Source organism: Elephantulus edwardii, unplaced genomic scaffold, assembly GCF_000299155.1.
Source record: "Elephantulus edwardii isolate Elephantulus edwardi_28Jun2011 unplaced genomic scaffold, EleEdw1.0 scaffold00010, whole genome shotgun sequence".
Taxonomy (NCBI): domain Eukaryota; kingdom Metazoa; phylum Chordata; class Mammalia; order Macroscelidea; family Macroscelididae; genus Elephantulus; species Elephantulus edwardii.
In genome coordinates, this window is record NW_006399760.1 from 33902960 (window position 1) to 33922098 (window position 19139).

General features: G+C 34.7%; 1 protein-coding gene across 1 annotated transcript in view; it reads right to left on the reverse strand.

Annotated features, from left to right (window-relative positions):
- BAZ2B (bromodomain adjacent to zinc finger domain, 2B) overlaps positions 1-19139 on the reverse strand; it is a 324998-nt gene that overhangs the window by 63853 nt on the left and 242006 nt on the right. Inside the window, exons 15-20 of the mRNA XM_006880802.1 lie at positions 10706-10798; positions 10545-10606; positions 6433-6498; positions 4549-4614; positions 3114-3158; positions 1505-1570 (exon numbers count right to left, since the gene is read on the reverse strand). Coding sequence (XP_006880864.1) covers positions 1505-1570; positions 3114-3158; positions 4549-4614; positions 6433-6498; positions 10545-10606; positions 10706-10798 — 398 coding nt within the window. The remainder of the gene's footprint in view (positions 1-1504; positions 1571-3113; positions 3159-4548; positions 4615-6432; positions 6499-10544; positions 10607-10705; positions 10799-19139) is intronic.

Below are 19139 nucleotides of genomic sequence, written 5' to 3' on the forward strand. Positions count from 1 at the left end.
TGGCTCTGGGCGCTGACTCTCACCAGTGGCTATGGATGAAGTCACAGGCGATTTTCAGCCAGCGCCTATGCTTTCTCAGTTTTAAGTAATGTCCCTCCTTTCTACTTTCATACTGATTCCAGAATGGAAAAGATACAGTATATTGCCAATTCATGAAATCCACTCCCTTTTATTTCTCTGGTAATTATCAAATACGGTTATAATTCTATGCATAGAATAAAGTAATTATGTTTGGTGTGTGTAAAGGGTGACAGAGAATTTGCATAATCAAAAGACTGTAGAGAGAAAAAGACAGCAGGAAAAATATGATTGCAAAAGGGAGCTTAGAGGTAATAGGTCAGTAATTCCCAGCTTTGGTTATATATCTTGCTACGTTCACTCCACTTAGCAAACATATACGTAGCAATCAATTGTACAAGGAACAGGGGAAGGGAATTCCCAAGGACTTTGAATGTGTGTGTTTGTGTGTCTGCATAAACACAAAGCCCCTCCACACACTCACCACCACTATCTTAGGAGCTAAAAATTAGTCTTAGCCCCATTCTACAGAGTAAAAAAAAACCCAGAAAAACAAGCAAAAAACCCGAGTCACAAAGAAATGAAATCATTTGCCCAACGGAATAAGATAATAAGAAAATTATATTTTAAATCCAGGTAATCATGTTTACAATGTCTATGTTTCTAAATGATATAGATAATAATTTATAATAGCAGTTTAAATCTTAGGCTAAAAATACTAAGATAAAAATACTAAACATAAGCCTCTCAACTTCCAGACCAGTGTCAATTTCACTAATTATAATTTATTAAATGTTTATCTCACTTGCTAATAAGGTATTAGGAGACAGATAAAATAATCACAATTCTAAAGAAAAAAAATGAAAAGGAAGTGAGTTGGAAGCTAGCACAGAAATCTGAGTCTTCCAATATCCAAAGCCCTACTTGACAATGGCCTTAGTTCTTTTCAATGCTTTTTCAAAGACAAATATGCATCCTTGTATAATGTTATGCTTTAATCTTAAGATCCTTTTTATTAGGTTACAGACAACTCATTTTGGCCTGTTTAAAGAACTGCCTTATTCTGAAATATATGTTAAAAGTCTGTTATAGACCAAAAAAAAAAGTCTATTATAGACTATGTACTTAGGCTGAATTTGACATGTAGGATCAGGCAGCCCATTCTAAAAGTCAAAAGCTGGTATGGGTTAGCGCTAGAATAAGCACATACAAGACATTTTAAGGCATATAATATTATTAGTAGTTAGCTAATTTTCTTGAAACCAGTGTCATTCACTGCACTAACTCCCAGAAGAAAAAAAAGTAACACATACATTAGAACACCTCTGATTTTTTTAAACAGTTACTCTCTTTAATCTCTGGTTTGCTTATGAAAGTTAGTAAATCATGACACTCCCATACTCTGAAAAATTTATATGTAAAAGACCCAATGTTAGGGGAAAAATTAATGTAGCAAAGCACTTCTTCCCTAGAAGGATGCACTTACTTCTGCTTTTTTACGAGCTTCCATAGCTTTCATAAGCATCATATGTTGTCGCCTTCTCTCTCGTTCCTATTAGGCCAGATAAAAGTAGGAAAAGAACTCAACCACAGCTAACAACTTGACTTTCAAATGGAAACAAAACAAAACAAAACAAAACTTGGAACAGCATGTTTAGCATTTAAAGACAACTCACAAAAAATACTAAATATAAGACAAGAATGGCCAGTCTGTGCATGTTTTAGTTCAGGTTTAGAAAGCAAATATAAGAACAATCAAAAGCAAAAAGGTAAAGCAATGAACATGGAGACAGTGTAAACAGAAGCATACAAGATTTACTATGGTCAGTTGTGATGCTCCTTCAAAAGCTGGCAGAACAAAAAGCAAAATGGTTGGCTGAAACAGGTCAGTTACCTTACATCTGCTATTGGAAAACTACAAATACTTACTATAGCCAATTCAACTCAAGTTTGCGTTATTCTTCAATTTTTCAATCAGATATAAATGGATTTATAATTACTTTTACTTCATGGTTTTCAAATTGTTTAGTTTTATTTCAAGTACCAAAATAATTTTGTAAAGCCATTAAGCCACCAACAAATTAGAAAACTTTTGGGGTATTATTTTAAAAAACATTTTATATCAATTTGATTAAACTATATGGTTCATATACAAAATGTCAATAAAATGGATATTCCTATTTACTGATGTCTGCCACTTGATGCACTTTTTAAAATCATAAAAGCTGCACCACAGGCTAATTGTTAAGTGGCACCTAAAATGCACAGTAAAGAAGTAAGGTATAAGCTTAATTTGAAGATTTCAGTTTGCTTTAAAGTATCACATGCTTGTAATAAGTAATTGATTTTTTGTTAAAATATATTTGATCCCTTAAAGGGATATTTATAATTTTTAAAAAGAAAATTTGTTTAGAAAGGGAAGAAGATATTTTACATTCTCTCATCAAACTAACTCAAAATTCCCATTGTATTCAATGGCAGTTTTGCTTGTAGAATGAAGGGAGAATGCAGGTCATAATTGGATCTATTTGTATAGTGATCCAACTTTCACTGTGACATCAGTAATGCAAATTTTTATACAGCAGCCTTATAAAAGGCTCTGATTTTAATTCAATTAAAATCTTAGCTCTGTATCATACTTTCTTTAGAAACAGACAAGCAGATGTATGCAATGCACTGTGCTGTAAAGCCATGCAGCAGTATGTAATATGACAGCAGCCAGTGCTACACTTTATGCATTGCTATGACAACCATATCACAACCAAATCACAATGCGGTGTTAGATGTACAAAAATAAACATACCCATACCATATCTAGTCTATGCCTCTCCAACTCCTGGTAGAAAGAGTTGGCACAACATTATGAAACAGAAATCACAGAGTCATAAAACCAATTTATAATCCCCCAAAAGACACCAATACCAAAGCAAGGCAATAAACTGTAAGGTGAAGGAAAAAAAACAAACACAAAAAACCTTAAGCAGAAATTGTATCAGAAAAACTTTAAGAAAACATTTTTAAGATTTTCCCCAAATAGCTCTAAGAAAAGCTGTAAAATGTATAGCCAACAATTGTGAAACTGTATATATACAGACCTGATGCTTCAGAAGAACAGCTTGTTGTCGCCGCATTTCTTTTTCCTTAAAAATAAGAATGTTTTAATATAGGATTTTTTAAAGAAAGATTTGGAATATCCTAAAAGTACTGAAACTTCTTTTTTCTGAGACCGGCCAGTATTCTATAGGTTGAGTGATATAAAATTGCTGCTGTCAAATAATTTCTTACTTACAAAAATGGCAATTTCATAAGTTTGAACTAATACATAAAATATATCTATATATCATCAATGATCTTTAATAGTCATTTCAACTTGAAAGTCATTGACCTAGTAGCACATTTCAAAGGCATATTAACTACAAGTGACTGTCAGAAGTATATCAGATAAAACTGGTCCACATATTTATTATCATTATTTTGAAATAAACACAAGCCTCAAATCTGATTAAAACTCTCTTTACTCTAAAGATCTATTCCTAAGAATATCCTATAGTTAGTAGCATCCATTTCACCCACTGTATATGACTGAGAATAATAAGATTCTCTGTAATCATTTCGGGATTTTTATGCTTCCCATAATTCATGGCACTATCCCAAGAAGGCAAACCCTGTATGCTGCTCATCAATTTAAAAACTTTCAAAAAGTAAAATTAGGCTAAATTATTGTCATGAATGAAGACAGAAATCTAAAAAATCAAAGTAAAAGAGTCCAAGCCAAAAAGGTAACAAAATCAATCCTTGGTAGCATGGAAGTGGCACTCATAGATAGCCCAAATATTGGTATTTAATGATGAGAAAGGAAGGTAAGATGTGGGATGGATAAATATAGAGACAATTCTCTTATTCTTCATGCTAATGAAACAAAACAAAAACAGTCTCAAACAATGTTAAATCGTATTACTATTAAATAAAAAGCTGATAAAGTTTGATTGTTTCTGTAGACATTCCAAGCAAACATGACTACCTAATCAGATTTGAGACAGTCTTAAACATCAACATAAACACCACACATTTGTTCATTTTTATCAAGCAAAATTATATACAGATATCATGCAATAATTTGCACTTGTGATTAAGATGTTTATTATTTAAGAGTAAATTACACAAAACAGGTATTCTATATTATGAAACTAAAAAATATGTATATAAAATACGTATAAATAGACACATTTACATTTTAGTGGTAAGAATCTGCATTGTCATACTGAAGGCATGTTGTTTGAGTCCACCAGTTGCTCCATGAGAAGGATGAGCAATCTCCTTCCATGTAATTAACGACCTCTGAAAACCTGCTGGAAGGCCATCTATGGGCTGGTTTCAACTTAGTGGTACTCAATAACAACAACAACAACAAACATATTTTTAGATAATCATTTGGGGACAGCCACCTTTCATATTATTCGTACTGGTATAACAATCATATATAGCTTTTATTTTAAAAAAGGAATTCTCTGATTTCTCATCTAAACTAACCTTTATTCGTTTCTCGGCCTCCAATAATTTGGCATTTGCCGCTTCTTCCTTCTTTTTCTTTTTAGCCTGTGCATGCAAAACAGGTCTCAAAGTCATGCAACAGCACTACTACAACTTGCAAATAAACTCAGACTTGAAAAGAAGTTACACAGCTCACAAATACAAAACATTATGTAACATAACATATATATGTAGACAAGTACACATTTCTCACAGTTGACATTATGTTCACCACACTAGTGCAATTTCTAATTTATAGATCAGATTTAGAATATTTAAAAAATTTTAAGAATATATAATAGCTTTGTTTTACTTAAACGTTTTCAAAGTCTGACAACTGAATATATATATTATTTTACCTTTGAAATTAATTTTAGAAGTATTTGTTTTTAATTTTTAAAAATAAAATAAGATGGCTATAAGAGTGCAGAAAACAAGATACATTTTAAGTGACAAAAATTAAAATTGGAGTATAACACACTAACAATGCACTTATTTATCTGAAATTTATTTTGTAATACTACACATTTAAAATAAGGAAATCAAGTACTTGAAATGATATAAATGAAATATACTAAATCTCATTTGCTTTTGTAAATTATAGTTATATTTAGGTTTCTTTTCTCACATTTAGAATGAAAACGTGTACTATTATGAAACACATTTTGATTACCAAAATCATGCTATCAAATTTGAGTTTTATAATATAAAAGTCATTATTATTATCAGTTTGATATGGTTACTGTAAATTTAAGCTGGAAATATTTTGTTAGGAGAGGCATTTAAAACAAATTTAAAATAGGAAAACTGTTCTTATGTGTTTATAAAAGGAATTTTAAAAATCTATTACAAAATAATTAGAATGAGAGAGAATAAAGCAGTAGAGTTTCCGGAAAAGCACTGCAAGTTCATTTTTATTTTATAATAGTAGCATTTTGCATTATTTGTTGTTTTGTGACTTAGATATTTCAATTGCCATAATGTCCTTCAGGCTCCCCCTGTTGATAATGTTTTATGCATTTTTTATTTTTCAATGGTGCATAATATTCCACTATTTTTCTATCCATTCACTTGTTGATGCGCACTTGGGGTTGCTTCCATTTCTTTGCTATTGGGAATAACGCAGCAATAAACATGGGTCTTCATACATGTGTTTGAGTCTTCAGGGATTTGATTTCTTTTTTGCCCTGGTTTTTTTAGGGAATGACATGGGCAGAGAAAATAGCGGAAAAATTGGATAGATAATAAAGACTGCATTGGAACAGATGAGAGGAAGGAATATTAAAAAAATATGTGATTAGGCATAATATAGGTTGCAAAAATCTTGAAAAAGAGGTACAATGCAAAGCGGACTTGGAGAGGGGGAGGAGGAGTGAAGCAGAAAATGTGTAACAATGAATGAATGGAAAATAAAAGCAGGGGGGAAAAAGTAGTTCCTTTTTACTATTTTGAATGAAAAGAATTTTGAGACATAAGCCTGAATAGACACCAAGCATCATTTAGCTTTTTTCTTGATGATTTGGCAATTATTCTGATCATCAGTTATTATACTGTATAGTTCCACTGATATTTAATAGTTTTGGGCTATTAAGGTATAAAAATCACTTAATTACTACTAAAAGATTGCACAGTGTTAATAGATTACTGAGTTTCTGTATGTTTGGTGGTTTCCCCTGTATTTTTCTTAGGTACTATATTCCAGGCTACTGCTTTTAACAATATATGTTTGCCACTAGTAGTGTTCATATCAACGGTAGAAGCACTGGGAAACAGGTCTACAAGTTAGTAGCACAACTGCCTGTTGACTTGGCCACCAGAGCTCCTTATTCATGTTAAAAAAAAATTACTGTATGACTTTAGTTATGTTAAATATAAAAGTTCTACCTCTAGAATTTGCTGGGCTCGAAGTTCTTTTTCCATTCTGATTTGTTGTATTCTCTTAATTTTTTCCTGTAGGAAAAAAATATAATTATTTAAGATAAAAACTAGTTATCCAGATGAAAAGCATTTTAATGGAATAAAATTGTTAGGAATATTAAGTACAAATGACCTAAGATTGCCAAGGTCTAATTACTTAATATTGTATATATTTTAAAATAAAAATCGACAATTTTCTATAATTTCACACACACAAAAATAATAAATAATACAGAAATCAGGGAAACGCAACTTGAGGATCTTTACAAATATGTGGAGTTACAAAAATGGCTTAATTAGAAATAAATGTAGTATAGCATAGCAGAAAAAAAATACTGTACCAAGAGTCAGAAATATAAGTCTAGTGGTTTGCTGTTGTCATGTACTGTCAAATCTGAACTGACCCATAGCTGACTCTCCAGTGGGTTTTCAGAGGCAGTACTATGCAATTTACTAGGATTTACTAGGAATTTTCTAAGATTATCTGAATGTGGATGACTGACCATGTGAGTGTGCCAGACTATACAAATGAGGTGAGGTGGTTTACCCACAAAGGTATTGGCTATCTATCATTCCACAAGAGGACTGGTTAGTCTCGCCAATAAATCGAATAGCTTTAGCCAGAAGAACTGCAAATGTCCATCACCAGAGAAGAGGAAAGAGACCTCCCTCAACCTAGTGAAATTCTGGATACGTTTCGAGAGAGCAGCAGTCATGGCCAAACTGGAGACATGATGTGAGCTGAGACCCAGGGGGAGAGCTAATATCGGCAGAACTGAGAACTTGAGAACACTTAGAGCCATGAGGCTCAAGGCGGAGCTGCCTGTGTTTACTTTTCTGGAGCTGCCTTGACTGTATTCTGTACTCTGGATTATAACCTTTTGGGTCTCCAAATATGATTCTGTGTGGTCTGTGAGCAACAGATTTTGAACCTTTCAAAGCATTAATATTCGTGTGGAGATGAGTAGTATGAGGTATGGGAGTGTGAGGGGCATGTTTGACCTCATGGAAATTGGTTTTGTGTTCCTGATGTGGTGGATGGGGATGGTTCCACTGTGTGATGTTTGAAAAGGTTACCACATAGCCTTTGCTCAAAATGGTGTTATTTGAAATAAATGTAGTATATAGTGTAACAGTAAAAGATATATTCTACCAAAAGACAGAACATCTAAATTTAGTAGTTTGCTGTTGTTATGTACTGTCAGCCTGAAACAACTCACAGCTTACCTCTGTCAGGTTTTACCACGCAGCAAATAGAATAGGAGGGAATTGCTCACCTTTTCCCCTCTAAGATTTGAACCACATTACTCTGGACTGGTTGCTCATTCTTAAGAGCTAAGTCACCAGAGCCCCCTAGTAGTTACGGACAATCATTTATTGCACGATGTTTACCAAATAATAACCATTCCTTTAAAAATGAGACATGCTTGATATTGCTCATTCTGCCAGGTTTAAATGAAATCCTTTTTTGATGCAAAAAGTGCTAATCATTTTACAACTTGTTGCATATGCTAACAAAACAAAAATATGACACTATTTCTAAAAAATAAGATAGCTTCAGACATAATCTATAAGAATATTTAAAAATAATTACAATTTAATATTTAAGGGAAATATTCACATAGAATAATCTTAATGTACTGACTCCTGATTAGGTTTTAGAATTTGTGATTATTTTAGTTTGGATAAAAAAAGATACACTGACTTCAAAATACTATATTATAAGCCAGGAACACATTAGTTTTTGTTCACAAATCCTTCTGAAAATCTCTAACTGCTACTGACATGAGAAGGCAAACAAAGTTAAAAAAAAATTCCTACAAGCAAATGATATTTGTCCTAGAATTCCCATATACCTACATATTTTATACTATTGAATATTAAAATACTTGCTACAATTTCCAGATGTTAGTATACCTCTTAGAACAATACTTTAATGTGATTTTCAACTGATCCTTTTTCCTGACTTTTACCTTAACTATAAGTAAAGTATACCATTATTTGGTAGTGATAATTAGCAGCAGCAAACATTATTTAGTGAGAAGCAGATTGTTATTTTATTCTGGATCTAATGATGATGCTAAAGATGGCATTATGAAATAGACTGTGTGAGATATATTCTGAACTTTGATTGCTTGAATAATCAGATTTTATTCTGAGACCCTCAGGCAGTAAATAACTTTATATATATGCGTGTTAGTTTATTTGCATTACTATGGAGGAATCTGAGATCACAATTCTGTGTTTATAAACAATAAAAAATTATGTGGACTAAGGTTATGGTTTCTTCAAAGTTTAGGATCACAACACTAAATTAAAATTTCTAATGATGTCTGAGGAGTCTTTTAGCCATTATGAATTGTTGTGGTTGTTGTTAAGTGCCATCGAGTCACAGGCAATTCATAGCAACCCTATGAAAGAGAGTCCTCAACGCTTGGGTGTCTTTCATCCTCTCTCCAGGTTCACAGGGTTTCCGGAGGCAAGCTATTACGGAAGTGGACGCCATTCCTCCTCCCTAGTTCTGAATTGAAACTCTTACGAATCTTATCACTTCAGCCAATAATAGAAGCAACTTCAGTGATAATCACATCAAATTCAACTGGAAAATATTTATTATAATGATATAAGCAAAACTGTTTTTCATCACATACTGAAGATAACTATTTGCTGTTGGGAAGTAGGTGTTTTTTTCTGTTGTTTTTGGGTTTGATTTTTTTTTTTTAAAGAATTTTCTTTTTCTTTCTGCTTTAAAGGTTATGTAAGTATTTTGAGATAGACTAATATATTATCTTCTAAATTGAAGTTCAATATTTTTTCTCTTAATGTTTAACTTACAACTTAGAAATTAGTTAATTAAATATGACTCGATGGCATTTAACAACAACAACAAAAACAACAACAACAACGAGAAAGCTCAGATGGCCTAGTGAACAGAAAGTGATACTACCAAGTCAAAGGTGGTTAGTTTTAATCTGCGGCCCTCAGGCCTGGTTTTAAATGTTTTTGGTCAAACATTCTTCTAAGCGGCATAGCACTGGTCTGTCCATTTGCTGTACAGAGGTCACTCGTGGTGTGGTGATGCTGAACACTGTGATACTGATATGTCAAATGCAATAATGGTTATCCATGGTAGACAGTGTTGGCTGGAGCTCCCTGATCATAAAACAAGCTTGGAAGCAGGAGTGGCATCCAGTGTCAAAATAATTTGCCTCCAGAAACTCTATGTACTGGAGAAACAATGTAAGTTATACAAGTGTTCAGGTCTTCTGTTCATAGGGTCGCTATAAATTGTCTATGATTTGATGGCACTTAAATTTAATTCTTAAAACTACACAGGAGAGAGTAATGATAGAAATACAGTATAAGAAAGGAATCTTGCATATGTTAAAACAATGCCTTATTTTTTCAATACAACAGCAATTTTTAAGTTACCAGAAAGCATTAAGAACCAATGATAGCAAATTTTATTCTAGAAGACTTAAATTTTTAAAACTTATTTTATATAACTTAAAACAGCAAACTTTTTAAACTGAAGTATAAGCAATCTTGTTCACTTAATGATAAGCTAATTTTAAAGTCTGAAACTTATTAAAGATGCAAACTAATATTTTGTTTAAAGGCAAATTTAAAGTTTAATGGAATATTAAAATTCCTTAAAAACAAATTTACTCACCGTAATAATTTTTTTTAAAAAAATATAAAAGCTTAAAAAGGAGGTAGTATTTAAGTGGTGGAAGAAGATAACTTTCTTAAAAAACAAAAAAAAACCAACAAAACAAAACATTAACATATAACTATTTAAGACACCAAAATAAAATTAATGTAGATATGGAGCTCTGGTGGCCTAGTGACAAGAAGTTGTGCTGCAATCCTACAGGCACATGGTTTGAGGCCACCAGCTGCTCCGTGGGAGAAGGATGTGCAATTTTCTCCCATTCACTGCCTCCAAAAATCCACAGAAGGCTCAGCTATGGGTCATTTCCAACTCAGTGGTACACCACCATCACCACAACAATGCACACATAGACAAATTAATCTTCCAAATAAGGTCCATGCTTTAAAAATCAGTTATTTCATACCTGCTGTTTCATAATCTTTATCTGTTCTTTTTGTTTTCGCTTTTCCTCAGCAGCCATTATTGCTGTGATGAAACACGAAAGTACAAATATCAGAAGAGAAGTTTCTTACAAATTTCCTAATATTCACTTTTCAGGTCTTTATGAACTATTAAGTCACCTACCTTGCTGTTTTTTGGCTTCTTTGGCAACTCGAGCTTGTTCCTGTTTTTGAAGTTTCCGTAAAAGTTTTATTTGTGCAGCTTGCCTGGCTATTTCTGAAAAACACAAATTTTAAAGAACATTACCAACAAATTCATATAGATCTTAAATGAAAAACAAAACCTACGTAAAATAAATCAAGAACATGTTATTTAAGAAATTTGCACAAGTGCCAAAATTTAACAGGACAGAACGCAATAAACATTGGAGAGGATATGGAGAGATAGGAACTCTCATACACTATCGATGGGATTATAAATGGTACAACCACACAGGAAGGCAGACTAGCATTTCCTCAAAAAGCTGAACATAAAAATTCCTTATGACCCAGCTATTCCCTTGCTAGGAATATAACCTAAGGAAATTAGAACTGAGATGCAAATGGAGATTTGTACACCAGTGTTCATAGCAGTGTTATTCACAATTACAAGAAGAAGCAAACAACCCAAATGTCCAACCACAATCAAATGGATTGAGAAATTGTGGTACATTCTCACAATGGAATACTACATTGCACTCAGGAGCAACAATTTTGAAAATTTCTTCATAACGTGGTAGTAACTGCAAAGTATTATGCTGAGTGAACTAACTCAGTTTCATAAGGACGAATACTGCATAAAACCACTATTATAGAAACAGAAGGATAACTAGTAAAATGTGTATGTAGGTCTAAGCTGTGAAAGGGTGTGAGCAGAGGAGTAAGGATGGGCAGAGGGGGATATCACAGGGTCACACAACTTGGTGGTGAGGAGAAAGGGGGTAATGGAAATGGGAAAGATCCAGTGAGGATCTGAGTAGATGGAGTGATAGTGGGCATATAGTTCACTGGTGATTGATTTTATAAAACACAAGAAATATGAATTTTGTATGCAAACCAACAGAAAATATTTTTTTAAAAAAGGAAACTTGCATAAGATTAGACAGATACCAAAGAGGTGTAGCAAAAAAAGGTCATGATCATTTCTAATAGAAATTGTCTATCTTTTTCATATATGATTTCATGGGTAGAACTACACAAAAATTATGTTCTTATCATCTTCATTGCAAAGAATCATTTAGGCAAATTCCCCCCCAATATATTGGTTAATCCAATTAATTAATTAATTAATTAATTAATGTGTATGTACAGTGGTTTTCAAAGTAGTAAAATATATAAAAATGAGACTCCAACAAAAACCTAAATAAATATAAAAGTTCCTCAAACTTAGGATTTCAGTAACTTTGGAAAAGCATCCTAAATATTCATTCTACAGACTGTCATAGGAACAAACAAGTATTTGTTGGTGATAGTGCAACCAGGATCTCTTTAGTGGAAAGGAGGGTGAAATTTCATCTCACAAACTTTGGGCATGCTAGTAGGAGGGGCTAGTCTTTGAAAAAAGACATCAGGCTTAAAAGGTAGGAAGAAGAAAAAGAAAGAAGAGATAGAGATAAAGACCTTCAACCACGTGGGCTGATACAAAAATAATGCAATATGTAATAATGGGCTCAATTATATCAGATGATGAGAATGGCACAGAATACAGCAAGATTAGATTCAGTGTTCATAGCCACTATGAGCCATAGTTGACTCAATGGCATCTAAGAACAACAGGGTAAAGGTAAAGTTCCTAAATCTAATGACATTTTTAACATTTTAATGAGAGGGCATAAATATCCTAGATAAAAAGAATGGAGAGAAAATGTGAATTAGAAATTGAGTTTAAACACAAATTGGTTCCCACACTTTCAAAGAAAAAAAAAATCTAAGAAACTGATGGTGTTGTGTGTGTTGGAGTTGGAACTGGCCCAAAACTGACCCTCTAAGTGGGTTTTCAGAGGCAGTAAATCGCATAGGAGACTGCTCATCCTTCTCCTGTGGAGAAGCTGTTGGATTCAAACTGTGTGCCTTAGGAATTGCAGCACAGCTACTTACCACTAGACCACCAGAAGTAGACTAACATATAATTAATGGCCCAATTCTTCATTCCTGTCTGCATCCACGCCATTTACAGTGTGACTTTGTACTTCTCTATCAAAAGGTGAAATACATTCCTCATTCTTTATTTCTTAAGTCAGCCATATGATGTTCTCTGACCAACAGGATGTTGGCCCTTGTGATTCAGATGTTGTGTGCCAAACAGACTCAAAACCAAAATGGTCCTGACTGAATAGAACTGCCCCACTGGGACTTTTTTCAGGGTTTAACAAAAGCAGGTACAGTAAGACATCAGGTAAACAGAGAAAAATAATGAAAAATACTATCAGAATTAAAGGATTCCTGTCTTTGGTAGTATGTAACATATCCAGCTGCTAACTTAAATAGTGGCAATTTGAATCCACCAGTTGTTCCATGGGAGAAAAAAAAAAAAAGACAGTCTCCTCCTATACACTCTAGTGATGCAGTTCTCTGAAAAAGAATTGTCTCAACGAAGTTATGTATATAAATCAGAACTGATTAATGGATGACCCTCCAGGGGGTTTTCAGAGGCTGTGAACTGCACGGGAGGAGACTGCTAATCTCTCTCCTGTGAAGCAATGGGAGGTTCTGAACTGTTTGCCTCTGGGTTGGTAGTTCAACTCCTTACCCACTATGCTACCTCAGAAACCTGAGAGGGTTAACTATGAGTCAGAAATGATTCAACATCAGTGGAGGATTTATTTTGCTGTTTTAAAAAATCAGAAAATGTCTGATAGTTGATATCATTACTTTTTCTTAGTGGCACATCTGAATATTATGGCAACTGTTAAAATATATGAAATAGTGTGACTTAACCTTTATATAACTGACATAAGAATAGTGTTAATAAATGAACAAGCATGCTTCCTTATACAGGCTGAAGTCTTTTTATATGCAAATTTGTCAAATTGTTATCCATGTTCTCTGAGAAAAAAGAGCTTATTTCATAATGCTTGCATTTATATTAAAAACTCATTATTTATCTCATGATTTTGAATTTTATGTTCACATTAAATTCAGCCTTTTGCTTTTTTTAAGATCTGGAATAATAATATGTAGCTAGGAAAACAAACAGATTCATCCTGAAAAGGGTCAAACCAGGCGGCTCCTTGGAGGCAAGGATTCCGAGGCTCCACCTAACATACTTTGGACATGTTGTAAGGATGGACCGGTCCTTGGAGAGGGACATCTTGCTTGGTAGGGTGGAGGGACAGCGCAGGAGGAGAAAGCCCTCTATGAGGTGGATTGATTCAGTGACTGGAGCAATAGGGATGGGTGTATCAGAGATGGTGTGATTGGCACAGGACAGAGCAGAGTTTAGGGCTGTTGTACATAGGGTCGCTATGAGTCGCAGGCAACTCGACAGCACATAACAAACAACAACAACAGTAGGAATTTCTAGAATTTCCTTAGATAACTATATCCTCTAACCACATAAGAGTTGTGATGCTAGCAGATATATGTACTCCCAAACTCATTGTAGGACTGTTTAGAATGCCAAAGAGTTAGAAACAATCTAAACGTCCATCAAGGCACAAATTATAACACAATGAAGCGCTCTGGTAGTTTAGTGGTAAGGAACTGTACCAACCAACCCTAAGGAATGAGTTGGAATCTACCAGCTGCTTCATGGGACAAAGATGAGCAATCTTCTCTCATGTGATTTACTGCTTCTGAAAACTCACAGAGATTAAGCTATGGGCTCGTTCTGACTCAGAGATACATTAACAACACTACAACAACAAAGAATGATAAACTGAAACTCCACAAGGTGGATCAATCTAGAGGAAATTATGATGTATAAATTAGTCATGAAATTATGATACAAGACAACTATCATGACATTATAAGACTTCTAAGACTACTATCAAGATAGAATTTAGTCATGAAACTTTGATATGACTATAATAAAAAGTTAAGGAAAGGTTTATATATAGATAGAATCACTTACACATGGTGTAAAAGGAACAGTTCAATGTGAGGATGGCTGAGTCTGACTTTTACCTAATTCATAAAGGGGAATTTTCCCCATTAATAATACTCATAGTACTAAACAAATAGGTACATGATCAGACATGCCACCCTACCGGTTCCTGCACCTATTTCTACTAATCAATGTTAATTGCAAATTGACTCACAGAATTTATTCACAGTTGTGGAGTTTATTGAGGAAAAAACAGGTTGGGGAGTTGGGTAGGCAAAGAATATCACACAATGTAAGTACAGGTTTAGTACAGTAGTCATAAGTCAGATTAACAGCAAGAATGTGTTCCTCAGTTCAGACAGCTTCTTAGTCAGCAAGTGAAAGTGTAGATTCAGCTCAGCAGTACAAATAAACATCTGGTTTCCTCTGGTTTCCTCAATCAGTTCAGCAAACTTTATCTTAGGGCAGGCAAAAGTTAGCTTTTCATTCAGGCATCCAGAAAGCAAAATCTTTAACTGTGGTTCCATCTCTAAGATTCCTCTAGTTACACCTTGCCATAGTAACTTCAGTTTCTCTACCACTGTCTTCGTTTTCTACAGTGTCTTCAGTCTCTTCACCACCTTTTCTCACAGTATGGAAAACATTCTCTTATATTGGCCCCACAGCTGTTGATTTGCAAGACCATGTGTCTGCTGTTAAGGTAGCTAGAGACTATACCCATGGCGCTAACACAATGGTTGGAAAAGCCAATTTTCAAGGTTTCTGACATCCCACATGGTAACCAAAGGTGGAAGGGAAGGAGGAGGAATACAAATTAACAGATAAATTAGGCAAAGGGAAAGACAATGTACAATAAAAGGTTGGCCATACACTATCATTCATTAATTACATTGGTATTGTTGTTGTTATGTACCATCAAGGCAGAATGGACCAATAACTGACCCTCCAGCAGGTATTCAGTGACAGTTAATTGCACAGGAGGAGTCTGCATATCTTTCTTCCACAAAGCAACTGGTGGATTCAAACCATGTGCCTTCGGGATTGCAGGGCATTTTCTTACCACTTGGCCATTAGTCAATTGCAATGAGTATTATTAAATATTAATATTATTAAAACAAAGTGTATATGAATTATTCAGTGAAAACTAACCTGATCTGTAAACTTACACTCAAATAAAAAAAATTATATTAAAAGACAACAAAGCAGCCTTTCAGAAATAAGAGACAGTATAGTTAATTCTCACTTTCTATTTTTCCCAAGAAAAATAAACATAACATTTGACCCTTCATCATTACAAATAAAAGCCTCTGAGTCACAGTGGTTTAAGTGTTTAACTATTAACTGAAAGAACAATGATTCAAATGCATTTGCTCCTCAGGATTAAGATTTGGCAGGCTGCTTCTGTAAAGATTTGCTGCCTTGGAAACTCACTGGGTCCTATTGGAAGTTAGAACTGATTTGACATCAAAAGCTTTCTGTTCTGTTTATACATATAAATACTATAATAATTAAAAACTACTATTAAATATATTTATGCATTAAAGTTAATTTAATAAAGTTGACTTTCTTGATACTAAATCTTAATGTACTTGGCTTTTTTTTTTCCAAATTTCTTTATTATTTTGAGTGTGTGTGTACCGTCCATTTGAATCCAACTGGTACAGGAGGAGATTTCCCCTCCTTCTCCAGCAGAACACCTGGTGGATTCGAATCCCATGCTTTTGCGATTGCTGCACAGCTTCTTGCCAGTAGGCCATCAGAGCTCCCTTTGTACTTGGCTTTTGAGATATAAAATATGTACAAAGAATCCATGTTTTAGTTAATCTCAAAATCCTTTACTGTCTGTAAACAATACATATATTCTTCTGTATCACATTGACAGTACCAGCTTTAACAATTAATCATGTATTTTGCAAGTCATTTTTTTTAAAAAAAACAAAATTTCATTAATAATAATTTGGAGCACCTTGGTGGTGTAAATAGTTGAGGTTTCATTGCTAATGCCAAGTTGGAATGTTTGAGTCCACCTACAGATACTTTGGAAGAAAGGTCTTGTAATGTACTCCTAAAATATTATCCACTGAAAATCATATGGAACACTGTCCTACTCAGACACCTGTATGGTCTTTAAGACCCACAATCAATTTGATTGCAACTGCTTTTAGTACAAGATGATGTGTGTCAAATAAATTACACAGTACCTTTTACATCTCAAGCGTTGAGGCCTCTCCTTCATAGGGTCACTATAAGTTGCCTGCGACTCAACGGCACTTAACAACAACAACAACAACCTGTTACATATAAATTCCAGATAAATAAAATAACTACTGCTGGCCTAGTGGGAAGAAGCTGTGCTGCAATCCCAAAAGTACAGTTTGAATTCACCAGCTGCTCCAAAGGAGAAGGATGGGCAGTCTCCTCCTTTGTGACTAACTACTTATGAAAACCATGGGTCAGTTCCAACTTGATGGTACACAACAAGAACAAAATCTACATAGGAAAATTTTGAAGTCTGTTTACTAATTATTCATTGCAAATACGTTTTATAAGAAACGTAAACACAGGCTATACACATGGATTTCACCTGATGGTATGCATAGGAATCAGGTCAATTACATCTGTGGAAAGAACTACTGCAGAAGTTCAGTATCAGCTGTGAAAATTAGGCCAGGCAGTGACTATGGAAGAGACCACCAACTACTCATATACGAGTTCAACCTGAAGCTGAGAAAATGAAATCAAGTCCACAGGAACCAAAATTTAACCTCGAGTCTATCCTGACTGAATTTCAAAACCATCTCAGGAACAGGTTTGAGGCCATGAACACTAATCATTGAAGACCAGATGAGCTGTAGGAGGACATCAAGAATATCATCCAGGAAGAATATAGAAGGTCATTGCAAAGACAGAGGAGGAAGAAAAGACCAAGATGGATGTCAGAAGAGACTCAGAATATTACATTAGAGCACGAGAAGCCAAATTAAAGGGAAGAAATCAAGATATTAAGGAGTTAACAGAAGATTCCAAACGGCAGTGTGGGAAAACAAAGTATTATAATGAAATGTGCAAGGAGCTGGGGTCAGAAAATGAAAAGGGCCAAACTCACTCAGCATTTCTTTTTTTTTAATTATTATTAAATTTTATTAGTTTCAATGAACATTCACAGGGATTCTGGGCTTTCACTCCTTCATTAACTCAGCATTTCTTAAGCTGAAGGAACTGAAGTATAAATTTAAGCCTCGAGTTGCAGTACTTAAGGATGCTTTGGGCAGAATATTAAATGATCTAGAAAGCATTAAAAGAAGATGGAAAAGAGTATACTGAGTTATTGTACCAAAAGGAATTGGTGGACACAGACGAATTTTATCAAACAACGTATGAGCAAGAGCCAGGGTAGGGTGTTGAACAAAGAAATTCAAGCTACTCTGAAAGAATTGGCAAAAAACAAGGCTCCAGGAATTGATGGCATAGCAATTAATATATTTCAACAAACAGATACTTCCCTGGATGTGCTTACCAAGTTGTGTAAAGAAATCTGGAGGACAACTACCTGGCCAACTGACTGGAAGAGATCTCTATTTTTTTCCCATTCCAAAGAAAGGTGATTTGACAGTGTGGAAATTATTGAAAAGTATCATTGATATCACATGCAAGCAAGATTCTGCTGAATATTATCCACAAATGGCTGGAATAGCACATCACCAGAGAACTGTCTGAAGTGCAGACTGGGTTTAGAAGGGGTCATGGCACTAGGGATATTACAGCTAATGTCAGATGGATCTTGGCTGAAAGCAGAGAGTACCAGAGGAGTGTGACTCTGAGAAGAATGGGAATCCCATAAAACTTTATCGTCCTTATGCGAAACCTATACTTGGACTAGGAGGCAGTTGTCAGAACAGAGCAAGGAACCACTGTATGGTTCCAAATTGCACCAAGGATGTGTCCTCTCTCCATGTCTTTTCAATATGTATGCAGCACAGATTATCTGGGAGGCTAGGCTCTATGAGGAGAAATGTGGCATTAGGATTGAGGGGAGACTTATCAACAATCTGTGTTACGCTGATGACATAACCCTGCTTGCTGAAACTGAGGAGGACCTGAAGGGCTTGCTGCAGATGGTCAAAGACTGCAGCTTTCAATATGAATTGAAGCTCAACATCAAGGAAACAAAGATTCTCACCAAAGGGCCAATTAGCAGTATCATGTGGTGGAGACTGAAATTGTTAACAGCCTCAGTTTGCTTGGCTCTGCAATCAACACTTTTGGTACCAGCAGCCAGGAATTTAAAAGACTAATTGCACTGGGAAAAGTCTGATGTCAGAGACCTCTCCAAAGTACTGAAGAGCAACGATGTCAGTCTGGAGACTAAGGTGTGCCTAATACAGGGCATGGTCGTTGGAATTATTCGCTATGTGTCAGAGAACTGGAAAATGACTAGGGATGACAGACGGAGAACTGATGCCTTTGAGCTGTGGTGCTGGAGAAGAGTACTGAATATACCAGGGACTACTAGGAGAACAAACAAGTTCATCCT